This window comes from Vigna angularis, chromosome 1 (genome assembly GCF_016808095.1).
Source record: "Vigna angularis cultivar LongXiaoDou No.4 chromosome 1, ASM1680809v1, whole genome shotgun sequence".
In the NCBI taxonomy this organism is placed as follows: domain Eukaryota; kingdom Viridiplantae; phylum Streptophyta; class Magnoliopsida; order Fabales; family Fabaceae; genus Vigna; species Vigna angularis.
Genome location: NC_068970.1, coordinates 56702718 through 56724134, shown reverse-complemented (window position 1 = coordinate 56724134; position 21417 = coordinate 56702718). Strand labels below are relative to the sequence as shown.

Below are 21417 nucleotides of genomic sequence, written 5' to 3'. Positions count from 1 at the left end.
AACATCACATTTGTAAAAAAAAAACATGAAAAAGGAGTTGATGAGTTTATAATTTGTTCGCAATGGAAACATTCATATGTTATTTTTTGAATCAAAATACCATGAACTTGGAGATATATGTGATTACTTATTTATTGTTGAGATTCTCAAGAGTTATATAAAATAGACATAACATGAGGAAATATTATGAATGACAATTGTGTCACAGAGAAGAAATGTTACTCAAAAAGTATATGATTCTTCAGATAAAAAGATATCTGATATTGGAGAATAACATTTTGAAAGATCACATGTGTGGTTCTTTGAAATTTGATATGCAACAACCATTGTATTCATAATACGCCTAAATACACAAGATCCTTAAATTTACATAAATGACATGATTTTTGTTTAGGTTAGAATTCAATTTCTGAAATTTTTTACAAAAGTTTAAATTGGAATTCGGTTTTTGGAAAACCGAATTTTAATTTATATTTTATTTTTTTTATAATTATAAGTTAGAATTTGATTTACGGAAAATCAATTTATGACTTATTTTCTAAAGATTTTTACGAAAAAGTAAATTGGAATTTAGTTTCAGCAAACTAAATTCTGACTTTTGAAATTTCTTTTATGAAGTAGGTTTGAATTTGGTTTTTGAAAAACCGAATTTTGACTTTTATTTTCTAAAATTTTTTATGAAAAGTATTTTGAAATTTAGTTTTCAACCAATCGAATTCTAAGTTTATTTTTGTGAAAATGTATATTGTAATTCGTTTTTATGTAAATTTGTTTTGAGTGAATTTTACGAAAAGATAGGTTTGAATTTGGTTATCAAGAAATCGAATTTTGACTTTTGTTAGCAGTGATCCATATAACTTATTTCAGAGGTAATTTATTATTTAATTTTTATTTTATTGAAATGAAGAAGGAGAATGATTTCTTTTTGTAAAACAAATATAAGTTTTATTCATTGAATTAGAGTTGAAATAAAATTTCAATGAATTTAATGATGGGATGTGGACTCTTTAATGTCGGGATTGTGAGGACAATGATTTCTTGTGTGGTCTGGGGTCTGACAGTATGAGCAATTTTGTAGGTGTGCTCGTCCGTGATGTCCATATTCTGGATGATTTTGGCATACCCTTTGCATTCCCTTTTTTGGCTAGATGAGGCAAAATTTATGTGCCTTGGTATGGTGGCCAATATTCTTCATGTCGTAGCTCCCTAAACATTATACACTTTCATGATGACATCCAACCTATAGTAGGGACTAAAGTAAATATTAAATTTGTGATGAACATGTTTGCAAGCTACTAAGACATGTGAACACGATAGATGAATCATTTGAAACTTATCACAATCACACCATCGTTCATCCAATCTGGTAACAAATTTTTCTGCAGGTCGTATTTGTCTTAGATTTACCATCTCCTCGACTCTGAATCTTGTTGTATTTATATCAAATTCAACCACCATGTGGGTGTTTGATTTCGAATCAACATCATGTAAGACCTTTGTGGCATTTTCAGAATAGACATGACCAACACTTATCATTGCAGTTATTTGTTTCCCTCTTTCTGTGAAAAAGGCGTTGCATCTAATGTATGTGGCCAATACTATGGAGGAGATTGCTAAATTCTGTGTCTTCTTCCGGACTAAGTTAATTGCTTTGGATAGATTTGTTTTAGGTGATCCCCCATCTTCTGCCTTCATCATACGCAAGTGTGAATTGTTGTCTTGGAATTTGGTCAATCCAAGCTACTGTTTCGGGATTGTTTTCCCTAATGATATTGTAATAATAGTTACACCGCGACTTAGTCATTGCGTATGCTGCAAAAATATTTAAGAAAATATTAATGATTACATATAACGAAGAATAATAAAGACGACATTTTATTAGTTAAAATTTGTAAAAATGAAGTAATTACCCATGTTGACAAGGTCCTTCTTCAAACTTGTATCCTTAATCTTCGGGTGAAATTTTGTGCAATATGTCGAATGTAATACACATGCACACATTGTCCTTCTGTGCACCCACTGGTCGATCTGTTAAATGTTGCACTAATGAAGTTGTGACGATCCAAAATTAAACACAAGTTTTGTTGAGGTGTGACATGTCTCCTAAGGTTCCCAATAACCGTGTGAGATTTTGCAATCGATATGTAATAGTTTGTAAAAAAAACATCACATGTGTAAAAAAAGAAAACATGAAAAAGGATTTGATGAGTTTATAAATTGTTCGCAATGGAAAATATATTAACCTATTATTCATATGTTATTTTTTGAATTAAAGTACCATGAACTTGGAGATATATGTGACTACTTATTTATTATTGAGATTCTCAAGAGTTATATAAAATAGATATAACATGAGAAAATATTATACATGACAACGGTGTCACAAAGAAGAAATGTTACTCAAGAGATATATGATTCTTTAGAGAAAAAGATACCTGATATTAGAGAATAACATTTTGACATATCACATGTATGTGATTCTTTGAAATTTGATTTGCAACAACCATTGTATTCATAATACGCTAAATACACAAGATCATTAGTTGTGTTAGTATTATTCAATTTAAGTCTGTTTACATAACAAAGTCTGACTTTTAAAAGTCAGTTAAGGATAAAATATATTTTGATATACGTTGTACCTTTAATTTTAATTTATTTAAATTAAATGTATGTAATTATTATTATTTTTTGTTTTATTAATTGTAATATGTTTTGTTATTTATTACTTTTAGGTAATTTGTAATGTGTTAATGTCTTTAATTTTTTATTTAATTTATAATTTGTTTTTGTTATTTATTTTTTATTTAATTTGCAATATGTTTTGTTATTTTTTTAGTAATTAATTTTAAATATGTGTTAAATATATTTAATTGTTTACGTAGTTTATAATATTTTAATGTTTGTTATTAATTATTTAATTTTTAATATGTTAAGTTATTTTTTATTTAGTAGTTTATTTTGTAATATGTGTTAATGTATTTTTTTATATTTTATTTATAATATGTTTATGTCTTTTTATTATTTAATTTTTAATATGTTTTGTTATTTTTTATTTATTAGTTAATTTGTAATATGTTTTAATATATTTAGTTTTTCATTTAATTGATAATATTTTATGTTTTTTATTCATTGATTAATTTTTAATATTTAATTTTTAATATGTTTTGTTAATTTTATGTAACATCCCAAAAATATAGCTATAAACTATATTCAAGAGTACTTACATTTATAATAAAATAGAACAGTTTACAAGGAGAATAAAGTTAACTTACAGTTATTCTATAATAACCATAATTTAAACTTTACAGAAACAAATACACGTACACATCAAAAGAGCTTACCGCTCCGTCATACCAGAAAGGTCTCGGTCGAACGGTCATACACTAATACAAAAGGATTACAAGACCGAACGATCTTGCTCTTAAAGTACCTTCTTCTTCTTTCAGCGCCTGCTCCAGAATCTTCTGCACACTCTGCTCACACCCAAAGGGTGATCATTGCAAGGACAAGAATGACCGAACGAACAACATGACAAGACAGGAAAATAAGGGTAAGTTAATGTAATTTAATTGACTATGTTAACATAAAATTCAGATACCCACATAATACAATTATACATATATAGAAATCATAGAAGCATGTTATAACTGACCACTTTACACTGATTGTCCGGACTAGTATGAATATGAGCTATGGTCGTTCGTGCACTCGTGGGTGGTAACCTGGAAAACCATCAGTATTACCGCAGCATGGAAAAACCCTTGAGCTTGCCACACGAGGTTAACCCGTTATACCTCACCTTAGGTCAAGGTAATACATATCACCCAAGCTAGGGTCTCCTGCTATTCTCACCACATGCATCACCATTCTCTACTTGAGATTCAGTGACCATTAGAATTTCAGGATGAACGCCAATACTAAGTTTTCCCTATTCATACTTTTACCACAATACAACCAATCATTGAGACATTCCTCCTTGGAATTCTCTTTTAGATCCATAATATAATTTTCACATGATACTTTCTCATCCCATCACAATTATCCGATCATAACTTGATACCATCACACTTTCACATTACATTAGAATTATGATCATTCCTCATCCATCACATCTTTAACTAATTTCAATCCAAACATTAAATCAACATCACCATGAAGCATAACTGACTTGGAAAATATCAACAATTATTATAAACAAAACTTGACGGTAGAACACCTCAAATCTACGAATCTGACCGTACGGGATATGGTTTCCCTAAGATGAACCTGACCGAATGGGATATTGTTTCCCTATGGTGATCATGACCGAACGGTCATGTAAAGAGTGAAACACAAGCATGAGTCGAACGCTATTAGTTTGATCAGAGTACTATTGAATTAGACCGAATACTTATTGATTAATGTCGACCACTAGTAGACCATACCAAACACTATTATCATAGACCAATCACTCTAGGTTTAGGCCGAACACTGAGAGCTTATACCGAACGTTATAACCAGGCTAAACACTTTAGATGAACCAAATACTTATTGTGAGACAGATCATTTTCTCATTTTTCAAAGAATATAACCGAACGACATTTATTAGACAAAATCCAAAGAATTGACTGAATGCTATATAACATTTGTAATTGGACATAATCAAATACTAAAGCTTATAACCAAATATCTAAGAACTTAGACTGAATAGTACGAGCTTAGACCTAACACTCTGATTTTCAATTTCAATTACATAATTTGCAAATATGAAGAAACCGAGTGCTTAGTGCATCATGGAGCACTACTAAGATCGAGTGCTGGCATCTGGCCGAGCACTACCGAGATTGAGTGCGGGCATCTGGCCGAGCACTACCAAGACCGAATGCTGGCATCTGGCCGAGCACTACCAAGATAGTTGAAGACCGAGCGGTCAATAACAGTTATAGCCTATGACAGACCAAACATCTTTTAGAAACGAAAGCTATGTCTAGACCGAATTCTAAAATAAACTGAAAATCACACTCAACCGAACGGTCATTATCTAAGGATCTACAATAGCATAATTCAGTTAAGATCGAACACTATAGAGAAGCCGAATGGTCCATTAAAGACCTTCAGCAAACTACAAAATTCTGCAGAATAACTGCAGAAATAGGATCAATACCAAACCTTACCAATTTCACTCAACCACTGAATTAGAACCAAACAGAAACACAATCATCATAAACGTATCATCAATATTTCATACCAACATCACCGAATATCAAATCATTCAATTTCATACACATGCATAATTATCAAACCAAGTAATTAAATTAGCTAGCTTCCCTTACCTCGAAACCCAAAAAATGCTAATATTTCACAGTACTGAATATATCCCAAGTAACTCCTACGGCTTCCTACAAGATTCTGATTGGTGCAGAAGAACCCACCATGGAATCAAAGTTGGAAAATAGTTTCAGAGAAGAGCTTGATGAACACATGCAAGACCAAACAGTACTTTGCATGTAACAAAAATGCATGAATGAACGAGATTGGATTTACCACTTCAAAACCGCAACTTGATCGGTCTAAATGGAAGTTCTTGATGCTAGGAGAGAAGAAGGAAATTGTAGAGAGAAGGAGAAGAAAAGATAGAAACTTGAGTTTTAGAGAGAAAAAATGGTGTCAGGAAATGACAAGAGGATTTTAAAAATTAATTTAAATACTACCACCAAAGCCACTTGTCCACTCCAGAAACACACTTCCTATTCCCTTCCACATGTCATTTTCGGGTGATGATAATTTTGGTTTAATAGTTAACTTTTAATATGTGTTATTGTATTTAATTTTTTATTATCTTTATAATATGTTTATGTTTATTATTTAATATTTAATTATTATTATGTTTTTTATTTTTTATTTATTATATAATTTTTAATATGTTTTAGTGTATTTAATTATTTTTTATTTTTTAATATGTTTTAATGTATGTATTTTTTTTATTTAATTTCTAATATGTTTATATTTTTTATTTAATTTTTAATACGTTTTGTTGTATTTTATTTAATTTTTAATTTGTAATATATGATGTTGTTTTTATGTATTATTTAATTTTTAATATCTGATGTTTTTTATATATTATTTAATTTTTTATGTATTAACTTAACTAGTTTTCAAAAATCGACTAGACCTGTATTTCGAAATAGATTAAGACTTGTGAGTCTCTATCTACGTTTTGCATAGATTTATCCATCAACAAAATTTTAATCCAATACATCCAGCATATACATTTTAATCCATATGTTTCAATCATACATTCAATCCATATTAATAAGAAAATGAACTGAACATACATTTTAACCCTCAACCATGAACAAAATGAATGAACAGATGAGGAGGGAAAACCAACCTTTACTAACACAACAACAAACAAAAAGAAATCATGAGAGGAAGACCATCATACTACCACTAAGGAAAACCACCACCTTATCACACTGACGGCAAAAGCAAAGGAGAAAGTAACGAGATTCGGGGATCTAGGGTTTCCAATTTTTAAAATGCACAAAAGAAATTTTTATCAAAGATTCTTATTTCAATGTCAGAGATAACAGATGAACAAAGTTAGAATTTTTAATAAAATTGCAGATGCAACACGAAATTATGAAGATGCAAGGAAAACACTTCAAACTTTAAAATTTATGTTTAATACAAATTGACACTATAAAAATAACAAAATACATCATTTATTTCCTCTAATATAAAAACATCACTACAATTATTTTTAATAGTTGATCAAATTTCGTAATATTATCAAAATCATTTGTATAAACTTTGTTTAATATTTTACTTAAAAAAATTATAGTTGTATAGAATAAATTTATTATATTTAATAAAAATACATTACAAAGTAATTCAAATTTATAATCCATAAAAATATTGCACCATTTCTAATTAATTAATGTAGAATTATCAAATCAACTTTCTAGTTGAATAATTTGAAGGTCATAACTCACTCAAAATTAGATGATTTGAAAATATTATACACATTTATCTATCTAACATCTTGTAAAACAATTTTCAAATTAAATAATCCGAAATAGCTGTACTGTCATCTCGTGATGTTTTTCTGGACAATACAATTCAAATTTTGTACTATTACAATTATAAATTGCATTTTCCAAAATATAATTTTTATTTATAGAAACCATAACTACAATGCAAAATATAACCAAAATTATATTTTTGATTGCTTAATCTGTAGGACCTTTGAATAATGCAATTCAGTTATATGATAGTAGAATTTCAGTGTTGGAAAACACTGTCACCGACACTTGTTTTACAGTCACTACACCAACCACCGTGAGCCACCGTCAAGGTAACAAATATAAAAGCCCTATATAATAAAGTATTATTTTAAAAGATTGGAGTGCAAGAAATATTACGTGGGTGCAGAAAGTAGAGCCCACAGTGAGGTGAGATAACTTAGTTTCATTCTGTTTTAGACAAAAACTAACAAAATTCACAGGTTCATTTCTTTTCATTTCATTCTTGTACAGTACTTGGAACCTTATTTTCTCCTCCCTGGACAACGTAAATTACAATTATAGTGTTTTCTGTTCTGTTCCTTTCTTCCATTTTCTTCTCTTCTGTCCTCGCCATGTTCGTCCTATCCCTGTCTCGATCCCTCCTCTTCCCGCTTCTCATATCTCTCTTCCTCTCTTCCGCCTTCGCTTTGGAGTCAGATCACAAGGTAATAAATTTTTCAAACCCCACTTTTTCCTTCTTTACGATTCGATCTACTCTCTTTGTGCTGCATTCGGATTTGGATCTGCCCACCCTATCGCTTTTTAGCTCTTACTACTACTCAATTGTATTCTTTTTATAAGATTGAAATGGTTGGGTTTTCCAGAGTGTTAGATCTCAACTGGGTTTTTGCTTGTGGTTACACATTGGTTTCTCTGCAATGTGCGTGATTGCTGTTCGATAATTGGTCTTTTCTTTGCACAAAAGGATGCAATTTGACTTCTTTTTTCCCTTTCAGCTCTGCTGTTAGTTCATGATCTTGGATCATTTTTTGTTTTTTAATGCTGAGCTAGTTTTAGGGTTGGGATTGAGCTTGGAATTTGAAATTGAAACACCAAATTGTATTGTGAGTTTTGAGGTGGGAAGTGGAAGAGTTTACATGGTGATTACCTGTGGTTAGGCTTTTGGTAGCTGTTGTTGTGTCCATCAATTGTCATTGAAGACATAGAAGGATCTAGCGGTGGATGTGTGAAATGAGGGTGGACTGAAATTGGACACAACAGTGAAGAAAATGTAATGATGCGTAGAGGTTTTACTAGTGTCAACATGGAAGCTAGATTGGTTTTTTATTGCTTTATTTGTTATCTGTCTGCAGCTTTTAGTATTTTGAAGATTTATGTAGAACACTGTAACTTATTTTTTTACCCTGTTTTAAGGTTGAAAGTTATTAGAAGAGTGAGTTTAACTTGGAGTCATATCTTTTGTCTGTTGGGAATCTTCTTATAATTGGAAAAAGGTTCCATGGAAAAAAAATGGCTTGTAAAATAATTAACTACTTTGTAGGATTCTCTGGGCGTCCGGAGATTGTCAATCAAATTCTATCCTGACATAGGAAGTTTCTAATGGTGAATTAGTTTGATTTAGAGCCCTTAAGGAATGTTTAAAATCAGGACATCATCTTATGTTGTATTTTTTTTTATACTAGCAAGTTTGTTATCTGGATCTCCGAATATAATTGTTTTCCAAGGGAAACATTTTGGATTTTCTTACATAAACTTGAGATTGAATTAGTTTACTAGAATGTTTAAGATTTTGAGCTTTACATTTAGCTTTGCCAATTTGTTCTTTAAGTTGTATATGTTCCAGAAGACTACTATACACTATATTGTTGATTATCTTAGATTGAACTGAACTCAAATAATAAATTATGTCAATGACATAGTATCTGCTGTTTTTTCTTCTTATATTTGGATAATGTACAGTTTTATAATTCAATTCACATGATATCCTTGCTTCCTCTATAGACACGGTTCTCTACTTGTCATTATCTATATTCACTTGTAACTTTTATTGAGTTTGTATTCTGTATCTGTTACCCTAGAATATTTCCCACTGAGTTAGTAAAACATTAAATATGTAATTTTCATTTGTAGTATCAACTGGTGAGCAGGTTCTGTTTGTAAAAGAGTGTATTTTATTTTATTGCAGTATCAACGTGATGAACCGGTTACCCTTTGGGTGAACAAATTGGGTCCTTATAACAATCCACAAGAAACGTACAACTATTACAGCCTCCCATTTTGTCATCCATTGAGAAATGCTAGTGCTGCACACAAATGGGGTGGTCTTGGTGAGGTCCTGGGTGGCAATGAACTCATTGATAGCCAAATTGACATAAAGTTCCAAAGTATGAAGGCTTCTGTCATACTATGTATTGCATAGAAGGACTGTCAATTGGTAAACTGATTGATTGTCTTGTTTTCAGGAAATGTTGATAAGACTGTTTTTTGCCAAATAGATCTCAATGAAGCAAAGGTGAAACTGTTCAAGGATGCAATAGAGAATAATTACTGGTTTGAATTCTTCATGGGTATGTTTTGGGTTTCTTTCTTTCACTTATAAAATGATTGCACATTTAAGAAATGTTGGAAGCTTGCAGAATTTTTTGTTTGGTCAATACAGTGAATTCAAGGATAACATAAACATGTGAAATTGTATAGCAGAAGTAACCAGAGAACACCTAAAAACTGGGAAACACACATCCCTAGACTTGGGGAGAAGGACACCCCTTTAACTAAAGAATTTAAACCAAAGAGTGTGAGATAACCATACTTCCAATCAATGGAAGACAGCCGCATGTCTTATGTCTTTACTAATCTACTGCACTATTTTGTAACTTTAGAATTATTCTAATAAAAAAATAATTAGAAATACTATATTATATATTATGATATATTATTGTGTTTTAAATATAAACCTATGTATAATAGTATATGCAAACACATTATATAATTATATATTAACAAAAGGTTTGTATTATAATTTACATAATGTTTTATATGATTTCCTAATTCACCTCATAGTCTTGGTAGCATCTATAATCTCTGATATATTTTTCTAGTCCACATCAAACATTAAATAGTATAAAAGCTTATTTTTTCTTATCCTATCCTCTTCTTGTATTTTATCCTGACTACCAAACTAGTTTTTTGTAAGCATTTTAATATGCTTCGGGTGTTAATTTCCATATATTCACCAGTACAACTGAAAGTACGAAATTAAGGATTCTGTGAAGTAATTTCCTAAGTAATTTTCAATATCTTAGTGTTGAATAATTGTCAATATTGTTCTTTGTTAGTTGTCATAATGTTGTGAGCATTTGTTCTGAAGTCTTCTCCTTTTAGTATGTTTAATTTTATAATTCTTGAATACTCCCGTTTTTAAACTGAATAACGTACTAGCATCTGTTTTTTCTTATTCCTTCTGGTCTGCCTGGTGACCCACGAAAACACAAGTTCAGATGATCTACCTTTGTGGGGTATGTCCTGAACTGCCTCTTCTCCTTTTTCTTTACTTGATATGAGTTTGTATTTCACATGCTGATCATGTATCTACAACACTTTTTTCATTGTAAGGATATGTTGGTGATATACGACCTGATAAGAATGGTGAAGGAAAGCATATCCTTTACACACACAAAAACATTATTGTTAAATACAACAATGATCAGGTCAGAAGTTATTTAAATATCTTATGTTATCTTAGACAGGTTATGGATCCTTGAGTTTTCATATTAAGGTCTGCTTCCTTGTAGATTATTCACGTCAATCTCACTCAGGATATCCCAAAACCTTTGGAAGTAGGAAAACATTTGGACATGACATATTCTGTAAAATGGGATTCTACCAATGTCACTTTTGGGCACCGCTTTGATGTCTACTTGGACCATCCTTTCTTTGAGCATCAGGTACAGCTATGTTTTTAAAATTGAAATGGTGTTGTTCATGGTTTGGTGAATTTCTATGTGTTCATTTATGTTTATCATACCTAAGCCGTCACTGAGAATTTTTCCTTCTTTTTCCGTAGATTCATTGGTTCTCCATTTTTAACTCTTTCATGATGGTTATCTTTCTTACTGGATTGGTGTCAATGATCTTGATGCGAACTCTGAGAAATGACTATGCAAAATATGCTCGGGAAGATGATGATTTGGAAAGCCTGGTGTGGTTTCAAGATTTTTATCTTTAATTATCTTTCAAGATTTGCTTGTAACTGTTGAATATTTGGTCATTTTTTCCATGATTGCAGGAGAGAGATGTTAGTGAAGAATCTGGTTGGAAACTTGTGCATGGTGATGTTTTTCGGCCTCCTCGCAACTTAGTTATTCTTTCAGCTGTTGTTGGCACAGGTGCTCAGCTAGCATTGCTGGTTCTTCTTGTCGTCTTGTTGGCTATTGTTGGGATGTTGTATGTTGGGTATGTGCATAATCTTCAACTGACTGAAATATAAGTCTGAACAATAAATTCAATGGTATTAAGCGTATATGCAATAAGCCTGTGGCAGTGATTGCGTATTCAACTATTACTTCATCCTAGTTGGAACAATATGTTGTTTGTTCCTTGCTCTTTGTTGATTGTCATGTAAGTTTCCTTTGTTGCTTGTCAGGCGAGGAGCAATAGTCACTACCTTCATTGTGTGTTATGCTCTTACATCTTTTATTTCTGGTTATGTGAGTGGGGGAATGTACTCGCGGAATGGAGGTAAGAACCTTCTTTAATTTTATGCATGTTTAGGTGGCTGTCTCAGATTTCTCCTTTTGGATTTGAATGATTATGTAATTATTTTTGTCTGTTTGTTAGGTAAAAACTGGATTAAATCCATGATCCTTACAGCTTCTCTGTTCCCATTCATGTGCTTTGGAATTGGATTTATCTTAAACACCATTGCTATATTCTATGGGTCTCTGGCGGCAATTCCATTTGGCACAATAGTGATTGTATTTGTCATTTGGGCTTTCATCTCTTTCCCTCTAGCACTTCTTGGCACAGTTGTTGGAAGAAACTGGAGTGGTGCTTTGAATAATCCCTGTCGTGTGAAGACTATTCCTCGTCCCATTCCTGAAAAGAAGTGGTACCTCACACCTTCTGTGGTTTCTCTGATGGGAGGACTGCTACCCTTTGGAAGCATATTTATTGAAATGTATTTTGTATTCACTTCCTTCTGGAATTACAAGGTGAATCAAGGCACTACTATGACTTGTTTTAGTTATAGGTTTAGTTTTTACTTATTGGTTTTGAATCGGATATAGTAGTTTTCCATGCGTCATCAGAGCAAAGGAATATCAAGGAAAATAATTGTTGAAACTGGTCTTTAAAAGTAAAATATGTGCATATTTTAGTTGAATCTATGGAACACCTGCACATTGGCTTATATATTTTTTCCTCTGGCATGCAGGTGTACTATGTGTATGGTTTTATGCTGCTAGTCTTTCTAATTCTTATCATCGTTACAGTTTGTGTGACAATTGTGGGAACATACTTTTTGTTAAATGCTGAAAACTACCACTGGCAATGGACTTCTTTCTTTTCAGCTGCCTCAACAGCTGTTTATGTGTATTTGTACTCAATATACTATTACTATATGAAGACGAAGATGTCAGGCTTCTTCCAGACCAGCTTCTATTTTGGTTACACTCTGATGTTTTCTCTTGGACTAGGAATTCTCTGCGGTAAGTCTTCAGTTTGATTTCGTTTTTCACCCTGTTTATATGTGATGGGATAACCTATTATCTGCTCAATAAACCTTATTTCTTCCTCTTTTCCAGCATAAATCCTTGTGTGCTTTTATCCTGAATTGGGTTATAATTTTTCATTTAATGTACAGGAGCTGTGGGTTTTCTGGGTTCAAATTTATTTGTCAGAAGGATCTACAGAAATATCAAGTGCGATTAAGGTATTGAGTCAGACCTGGGCACTTCCATAGGCTTATTTCTGAAGAGAATAAATTTTTGGAGGAAGCCTCTGGTAATGTGTGGAGAACCTAACAATGTTTACAGGTAGAATCACAATGAGGGTGTATTCTTTTCTATATTGGGGAAGCCCTGAGATTTTTTCCCCGGCTGTAATTGATTGCCTTTATATAATTTAGATAATTAGTACAATATCCAACTCTAGTGATCACTGTTTCATCCCCTTATAAAATAGGACTCATTGAGTGACTGATTTCTAATTCCCCAACATGGTTTCAACTATTCAATATATGTAAAGAGGGGACGAAGTCTCAGAAATGAATTTTGGTGCATCTGAATTTTCTATGAAAGATCTGAAATGTCATTCTTATCTGCTGCCTCCTTCACATCCATTTTAAATGTTAATGTTTGCATTGTTTTTATCATTTGGCTTTTTCTTTGTTTTTCTGCTGTGTAAATATTTTTTAATATTTGTACTGTTCCAAGGATCATAATAGAGTAATCTGTATATTCACAACTTATCTCCAAGTTTAATCAATGAAGTTGATTAGAAGTTTGATTGGATAAATTTCTCCAATAGTAAAGAAAACCAAGGATAAATTAAACAAGTTTTTCACGAGTTAAAGTTAATTTATTCGTGATTACTGTTTTAAAATTATTTATTTATAACAATAATTTTAGTTTATTGAAGATTGTTATGATTTTAGAAATATCTAAGGAGAATAGTATTTAAACAGGTTCTGATGTAAGATGTGTCTTAACCTGTGTTGCAGTTGCAGAGGTATTGGCAAATAATAATTTTACTTAATATGTGTGAAGGATAAATAATGTGTTTTTCAAATGGAATACCTTTAGTGTTTCTAGTTTTAGTAATCCTAAGTAATTAATAATGTCTGATCTATAATTTAAGTGATTACAAGTTTACATTATAAATGATGCTTCTTTATTTGATTTCTAAATATTAAGATATTTATTATTTATCGTTTTTTCGCTTTATTAATATTTAATTGATGACATGGCTTTTTGATTAAACATCTTGAAAATTTTCAGATAGTCACTTTTACTGATGATACTTTTATTATCCTCTTAATCGATTTTTTTAGGACCAATCAATCTCATTAATTTTCCTTTCCAATTTAGTTTTTCATATTTTAAGGGCAGGTATTATGCAATTAAAGGCTGAGATGTCCATGTTTAGTTTCTATATGAATTGGCAAAAACTCTAAAGAAAAGATAAATAAATAATTTAATGGCTTGAGAGTGTTTATTCAAATGATATAGATGAACAAAATAATTTTCTTTTTATTTTAGAGGAATTTTTTATTTACTAGTTACGCTTTTTGAGTAATTATTAATATTGATACCGACCTGCAATGAATATTAACTAATATGTTTTTTTTTAATTTTAAAAATAAAATGATTCTTATTAAAATAAAAAATCAAGTCAAATCATAAAATGTAGCCATTCTGCCATTACATAAACCAGATAATAATGTATGTATCAGAATTTGAAATTAAAGTGATAAATGTAAAATTTAAAGCAATTTAAAAGAATTTTAATCACAATATTAGATAATAATAAGTTTAAAATACAATAAATCAAATGTGTCTTAGCAATCTTAAATTATGAAAATTTCCTTTGTAAACATTTAAAATTATGATAGGTATTTTATTCTTTCTTATTTATTATTAATATATTTAAACCGATACTTTGAAATAATAATGAAATATCAATATATATATATATATATATATATTTATATATATATATATATATATATATATATATATATATTTGTCTATGTGAATTGTCTGTAGTTGCATTGGTCTTCAAGATGCAGACTTTGGTCTGGGAATCCCTGAGTCCCTCAGCACTCCTCACTTCATCTCCATCTTCAATTGCTTCTTCTACCAACCGAGCAAGCCTCTATCTTCCTTACTCAAACCAGAAATCCAAACTTTACAACGAGCCACCGAGTTCCGCCACCTATGCTTCTATTCTCGACAATTGTGGGTCCCCCACCTTCGGAAAACAGCTTCACGCCCACTCCATAAAGTCAGGGTTTCATGCCCACGAGTTTGTTACCACCAAGTTGCTCCAGATGTATGCAAGAAGCTGCTCTTTCCAGAACGCATGCCATCTGTTCGACACAATGCCCTTTAGAAATTTGCACTCATGGGCCGCACTCCTGCGTGTCCACGTTGAAATGGGGTTCTTTGAGGAAGCCTTCTTGCTCTTTGAACAATTGCTGTATGAAGCAGTGGGATTGGAATTTTTCGTGTTTCCTGTGGTGTTGAAGATCTGTTGTGGGCTTTGTGCTGTGGAGCTGAGTAGGCAAATGCATGGGATGGCGTTGAAATATGGGTTTGTTAAGAATGTTTACGTTGGTAATGCTTTGATAGATATGTATGGTAAATGTGGGAGCTTAGATGAGGCCAAGAAAGTTCTGGAAGGAATGCCCCAAAAGGATTGTGTCTCTTGGAATTCTTTGATCACTGCTTGTGTTGCTAATGGATTGGTATACGAGGCGTTGGATCTCTTGGAAAATATGACTGCGGGTGAGTGTGGTTTAGCACCTAATCTTGTTTCTTGGAGCGTGGTGATTGGTGGATTTGCGCAAAACGGTTACTATGTTGAGTCAGTTAAACTGCTTTCTAGAATGGTGTTGGAAGCAGGGATGAGACCGAATGCTCAAACGCTGGCCAGTGTTCTTCCAGCTTGCGGGAGGATGCAATGGCTATCCCTTGGGAAAGAACTGCATGGCTATGTCGTTAGACATGAATTCTTCTCTAATGCTTTTGTTGTGAATGGGTTAGTGGATATGTATAGAAGGTGCGGTGGTATGGAAAGTGCCTTCAAAATGTTTTCCAGATTTTCTAGGAAATGTGCTGCATCTTACAATGCAGTGATAGCTGGTTACTGGGAGAATGGCAACGTCTTTAGGGCCAGGGAGTTGTTTGATCAGATGGAGAAAAAAGGTGTAGAAAGGGACAGAATATCATGGAATTCTATGATATCAGGGTATGTGGCCTATTCTATGTTTGATGAAGCTTTTAGCTTGTTCAGAGATTTGCTGAAGGTAGGAATTGAGCCTGATTCTTTCACTCTAGGAAGTGTTCTTGCTGGCTGTGCTGATATGGCATCTATTCAACGAGGGAAAGAGATACATTCCCATGCCATTGTCAAAGGTCTGCAGTTCAACAGTTTTGTTGGTGGAGCTTTGGTAGAAATGTACTCTAAATGCAGGGACCTAGTGGCTGCACAAAGAGCATTTGATGATGTAACTGAAAGTGATCTTCCAACTTGGAATGCTTTGATTTCAGGCTATGCCCGCTCCGATCAAACTGAAAAGATTGGAGAACTTCTCCAGAAAATGAAAAGAGATGGTTTTGAACCAAATGTGTATACATGGAATGGTATTATAGCTGGTTATGTGGAAAATAAACGGTGTGATTCTGCAATGCAACTGTTAACTGAAATTCAGATTGCAAAATTTAGGCCTGACATATACACTGTTGGAATGATTTTGGCTGCATGCTCTAAGTTGGCTACAATCCAACGAGGAAAGCAGGTCCATGCATATTCCATAAGAGCGGGGCACGACTCAAATGTTCACATTGGAGCTGCCCTAGTGGATATGTATGCAAAATGTGGGGATGTTAAGCAATGCTGTCGTGTATATAACAGGATATCAGATCATAATTTGGTGTCGCACAATGCTATGATTACTGCCTATGCCATGCATGGATACGGGGATGAAGGAATTGCTCTTTTTCACAGAATGTTAGCTGGCAAAGTAAGGCCAGACCATGTGACTTTTCTTGCAGTTCTTTCTTCATGTGTTCATGCTGGATCATTGGAGATTGGTCATGAATGCTTTGATTTGATGGCAACTTACAATGTGGCGCCCTCATTGAAACATTATACATGTATGGTTCACCTGTTGAGTCGTGCAGGCAAGCTCTACGAAGCATATAAACATATCAAGAACCTGCCAATGGAAGCGGATGCAGTGACCTGGAATGCTCTGCTTGGTGGTTGTTTTATTCACAATGAAGTTACCTTGGGTGAAATAGCAGCAGAAAAACTCATAGAATTGGAGCCTGATAATCCTGGAAACTATGTTATGTTGGCAAACTTGTATGCTTCTGTGGGGAAATGGCATCATCTTGCTCAAACTAGACAATTAATGAAAGATATGGGAATGCAAAAGAGTCCAGGGTGCAGTTGGATGGAAGATAGAGATGGAATTCATGTGTTCGTTGCTAGTGATAAGACTCACAAAAGAACAGACGACATATATTCTGTTCTAGACAGTTTAACCAATTTAATTTAATTCGAGTTAAGCATATAAATCATTTATGACCTTAGCATATAGTTATCTATAAATAATACAAAATAGTAGACAAAAAAGTAATCACACGCGTGGCACAGTCTGAGCAACACATTCTAACACACAAAAAAGATATAACCCCCTAAAGTAAAGAAGACATGAATACCTAATATTGCAACACGTGTTGTTCTATACGAGTGACAGTGTCCTAATTCAAATACATTCTTTTCATCTATTTCCTAAAACATCTCTTCTTCTATTGTTAAAAATTCAAACCCATCCAACTCCTTCTCTCCCTTTTCATCTCACCCCTTTTCTTTATTTTCTCTAATCCGAAAGGAAAATAATACTGACACCGCTGAGTTACTTTTGTCATGGTGTGGGGCTATTTTTTTAAAATGGGTAAATTTGAAAAGAAAAAATGCAGTGTGTTTTTGAAATGCACTCTGTTGATGTTTCTTTCATCTAGAATCTCTAAATCTCAATTTATTATCTCAATCTCTCATCTCTGCTCATCATCCCAATATGATCATTCCAATATGTTGATGTTACTTTCATCCAGAATTCCTAAATCTCAATCCATTATCCCAATCTCTCATCTTTGTTCATCATCCCAATATGTTGATGTTTCTTTCATCCAAAATCCCTAAATCTCTGCTCATCATCCCAATCTCTCATCTCTGCCCATTATCCAACTTGAACCACATAAGAACGAAGAGCTTTCGAACCAGAGCACAGACCACACCATTACCTGAAGATAGAACCATCTTAAGGGCCTGCAACGTTGAAGAGAGTCGTCCTGTGACCAAGAGGCCCATTTAGAGAGCCTGGGCTTGAGGGTGACTCAAGTACAAACCTGCATTTGTATCAAGGGGTTAGGTTATAGGTATTTTTCTTCTTTTCTTATATAAGAATGTAGAGTAGAGAGAACGTTTTTTTGCGTAGTTTTGTGACCATCGTCTTCAATTTTTCTTTTCGTTCTCAGTTGCCTTGAATTGGACATTATGAGCAGAAATGATTTCAGCCCTTGAGAGTTCAAAGGAACCTCAAAGGACGAAGTCTAATCTACTGGATGCAGTAGAGTTCTTTGGAATGAAAAGTAACCTCAAGAGTCATAGTGTAATGTTATGTACACTCTTCCATTGAATTCAATACACATTTTTTTTTTCTTTTCTAATTCTAGTTTTAGGCATTGTTCGTTTACCTATTAGAATTTCAATTTCCCTTTATCTGTCGTGCAACACTTACATTTTGTGCATATTGTATAATTCTGTTATTTTAAATCTTGTACTGTACTTAAATTTTTGGTTTAATACCTAGGTCTGTTTAAAGTTTTTCTTATTTTTTTTTTCAAAAGTTTACTAATGTTCTATATTTTGCAAAAATGATTCACGTTAGTCTTTTTTATTTATGGCGTTAAAAACATTAACGGCAGACTTGTCCCGTGACAAAAACTGAATGACTTGTACATTTCTTCATGACGTAACATGGTAAGGTCATTTGAAGAGTTAATTTTGAGAATAAAAGTAAATAACGTGGAAATGTTATATTAGAGGGTTAAAATCAATTGAGAGATTAAAGACGTGAAATTACATTTAGAGTAAAATCAATTGACGATTTGGGGTTCAACAATTGGTTTCTTCACCAATTTGTGAATTGGGCCAATTTGCGATTTAGGGTAACATCAACAATTTGGAAGTAAATGACGTGAACTAGGGTTTGCTTCTTCACCTAGGAACCAAGGTGCATCGCCAACACCAGCCACTGCATCGTTGCGGTGCAACTGAAGACGTCGTCGGCGCCGTTTTTGGCGTCATTGTCAGTGACACTTCCATCTCATTCTTCTTCTTTGTGCTGTATTCTCTCATTTCTTATTGTTCATCTTTGAAAATGGAGCTGCTGATATTGGTAAAATGGCATAAAGAATCCGGAAAATTAATATACATGAGATCATTAAGTCAAGTCTCGTGTAAACTCCTCCGTCAAAACGAAAAATCACAAACAAAGAAAAATTTGAAAAACAAAATTGAATGTATAGGTCAAGAAGGAAAAAAAGAGATAAAAATGTATTGACGGCAAAGAGTGATGTGTTTGGGCGGGGAGTTGTACTTCTGGAACTTTTAACAGGAAATGGAGCTATATTCTAGTGGAATTAGTGGCTTATACAGCTATCCATTGTGTGAATTTGAAGGAAAAGATAGATCAACCATGGCTCACATTGTGGTCAATTTAGAGAAGGCTTTAGCTATTTGTGATACAATTTCCTATGGCTCTATCTCTATTCTTTCAGAATGATAAAAGTTCAGCCACAGGAGAGAGGACAAAATATTGAAAATTTTGTAAATTCTTATTAATTTTTCTCAATTTCATATTTTCATTCATTCTTTCCAATATAGGTTGATTAATGCATATTAATTTCTTTTCTATTACACGACAATAATTTTGTAAGATAAATGAGCCACCCACCAAACGTCCTTTGAATTCACTTATTTGCCTCATCTTTTCTCATCTACCCTTTATCTTCTATATCTCTAGTGTTTGGTCTCACATTTTGGTCTTTTTCATTTAACACACTACAAATTCAACTCTGATTTTGTCTTTTCTTACTCTTCCCTGATAAACTTATTTCCATTTTGAAAGCTACAGGACTCAACTTTCTTAAAAGAAGAAGTTAAGTTTAAGCTCAATCAGCTTATTTCCATTTCGTTCAACCTCAATTTCCTCTTTCTTCAACCTCAATCACACAACTTGTATAGAAAACCCTAAAATCCTAAATCAGAAAACTCTTAATGTGCAAAAAAACCCAAATCGAAACATCATTCCACCATATTCCTTTTCTACACCTTGAAATAACCTTGTCCTTCATCGCAAGCAGCACCTGCAAATACGGGTTATCCCACCTCCCTTCGAACCACCACCATGTGAAGAATGCGAAAATCCTTTGCCCCCATGTCTTCAAAAAAGAAGAACTTTGTGGAGAAGTCATTCCTAACCCTAAACCTTTTCGACACTATACCACGAATCACCAACAACCCTAACCATTTGCTTTTAAATTTGGGAACAACAATTTGCTTACTGTAGCACGAATCACTTTGCTCACAGGATGAATCAACAATTGATTTTAACACGTCAACCATAAATGTACAAGTCATCAACTTTTTGCCAGCTGGATAGCTCTATCGTTAGCCCTTTAAATGCCGTAAGCAAAAAAGGATTAACGTGAACCGTTTTTGCAAAATATAGGATGTTAGTGAACTTTTGAAAAAACGGAGGACAACTTTGAACAGACCCTACAAACTGATGGACCAAAATAGGTATTAAACCTAAATTTTTAATAGCATGTTGAAATTGATTATTGATGTGCAATGTATACTCTGTAGTTGTACGGTTGATGAATTCTATGTTAAATAACATTGCAACTCAAATGCTTCTTCATTGTGAAACATCCAAACAACTTTGGGACAAAGCTTAAAGCCTTGTTGTGCACATCCAAAATCATTTATCTGAAATCTGAATTTCACAACAACACTCATAAAGGAGACATAAAGAGGGAGTAATATCTTGCCAAGATGAAAAATTTTGTTGATAAATTAAAGTTGGCAGGATCACCAATCTCTAACTCTGATTTAATGATTCAGATACTAAATGGTTTGGATTCTGATTACAATTCAGTGATTGTGAAGCTGTCAAACTTTGAAAACATATTAGATCAACTCAATAATTTCAACAACCTTAACCTGAATGTCTCTGCAAACTTTGTTGCCAAGAAAGAGTCCAATGACAATAGATTTGGATCCCAAGGTGATTGGAAAGACTTGATAAGTGTAATAATTAACTATTATTCACACTTATTAGAACTCCTTGTTTATCCTTATATAATGTGTTTTGTGTTGAATTTCATGAAAATATGTAAAATTTGTTTATAGTCTTCATAGATAGATTTAATTATTTATTTTTGGTTCATTTTGTAGGAAATTGGAAGATTGGAGAAGAATAAAGAGTTGTTTCTAGAAGTTGTTAGCCCAACCACAAGCACTGCTAGCCCAGCTAGTCATGAATTATTAACCCAATCAGAAAGTCTTGCAGCCCAATGAGAGGATTTTGTGCCCCAACAAGCATAACACCTCTAGC

At 32.9% G+C, this 21417-nt stretch overlaps 2 protein-coding genes and 1 non-coding gene across 3 annotated transcripts; all 3 read left to right on the top strand.

The window, feature by feature from the left end:
- Nucleotides 1–7490: 7490 nt before the first annotated feature.
- Nucleotides 7491–13322, top strand: LOC108323488 (transmembrane 9 superfamily member 1). Its single transcript, XM_017555964.2, has 12 exons — nucleotides 7491–7711; nucleotides 9193–9391; nucleotides 9470–9574; nucleotides 10505–10522; nucleotides 10620–10714; nucleotides 10799–10951; nucleotides 11071–11205; nucleotides 11293–11459; nucleotides 11650–11744; nucleotides 11844–12217; nucleotides 12439–12712; nucleotides 12868–13322. Exons 1-12 carry the CDS (start codon nucleotides 7619–7621, stop codon nucleotides 12933–12935), a joined length of 1776 nt encoding a protein of 591 aa, XP_017411453.2. The 5' UTR covers nucleotides 7491–7618; the 3' UTR covers nucleotides 12936–13322.
- A 1446-nt stretch (nucleotides 13323–14768) lies between these two features.
- LOC128193329 (pentatricopeptide repeat-containing protein At5g08510-like) lies at nucleotides 14769–17311 on the top strand. The gene has a single exon (XM_052871533.1). The coding sequence runs from the start codon at nucleotides 14788–14790 to the stop codon at nucleotides 17287–17289; it is 2502 nt and encodes an 833-aa protein (XP_052727493.1). The 5' UTR covers nucleotides 14769–14787; the 3' UTR covers nucleotides 17290–17311.
- Nucleotides 17312–17506: 195 nt separating this feature from the next.
- Nucleotides 17507–18463, top strand: LOC108323480 (uncharacterized). The gene is made up of 2 exons (XR_008246407.1): nucleotides 17507–18172; nucleotides 18272–18463. It is a non-coding gene; the product is annotated as an uncharacterized LOC108323480 (transcript).
- The last annotated feature ends 2954 nt before the right edge of the window (nucleotides 18464–21417 follow it).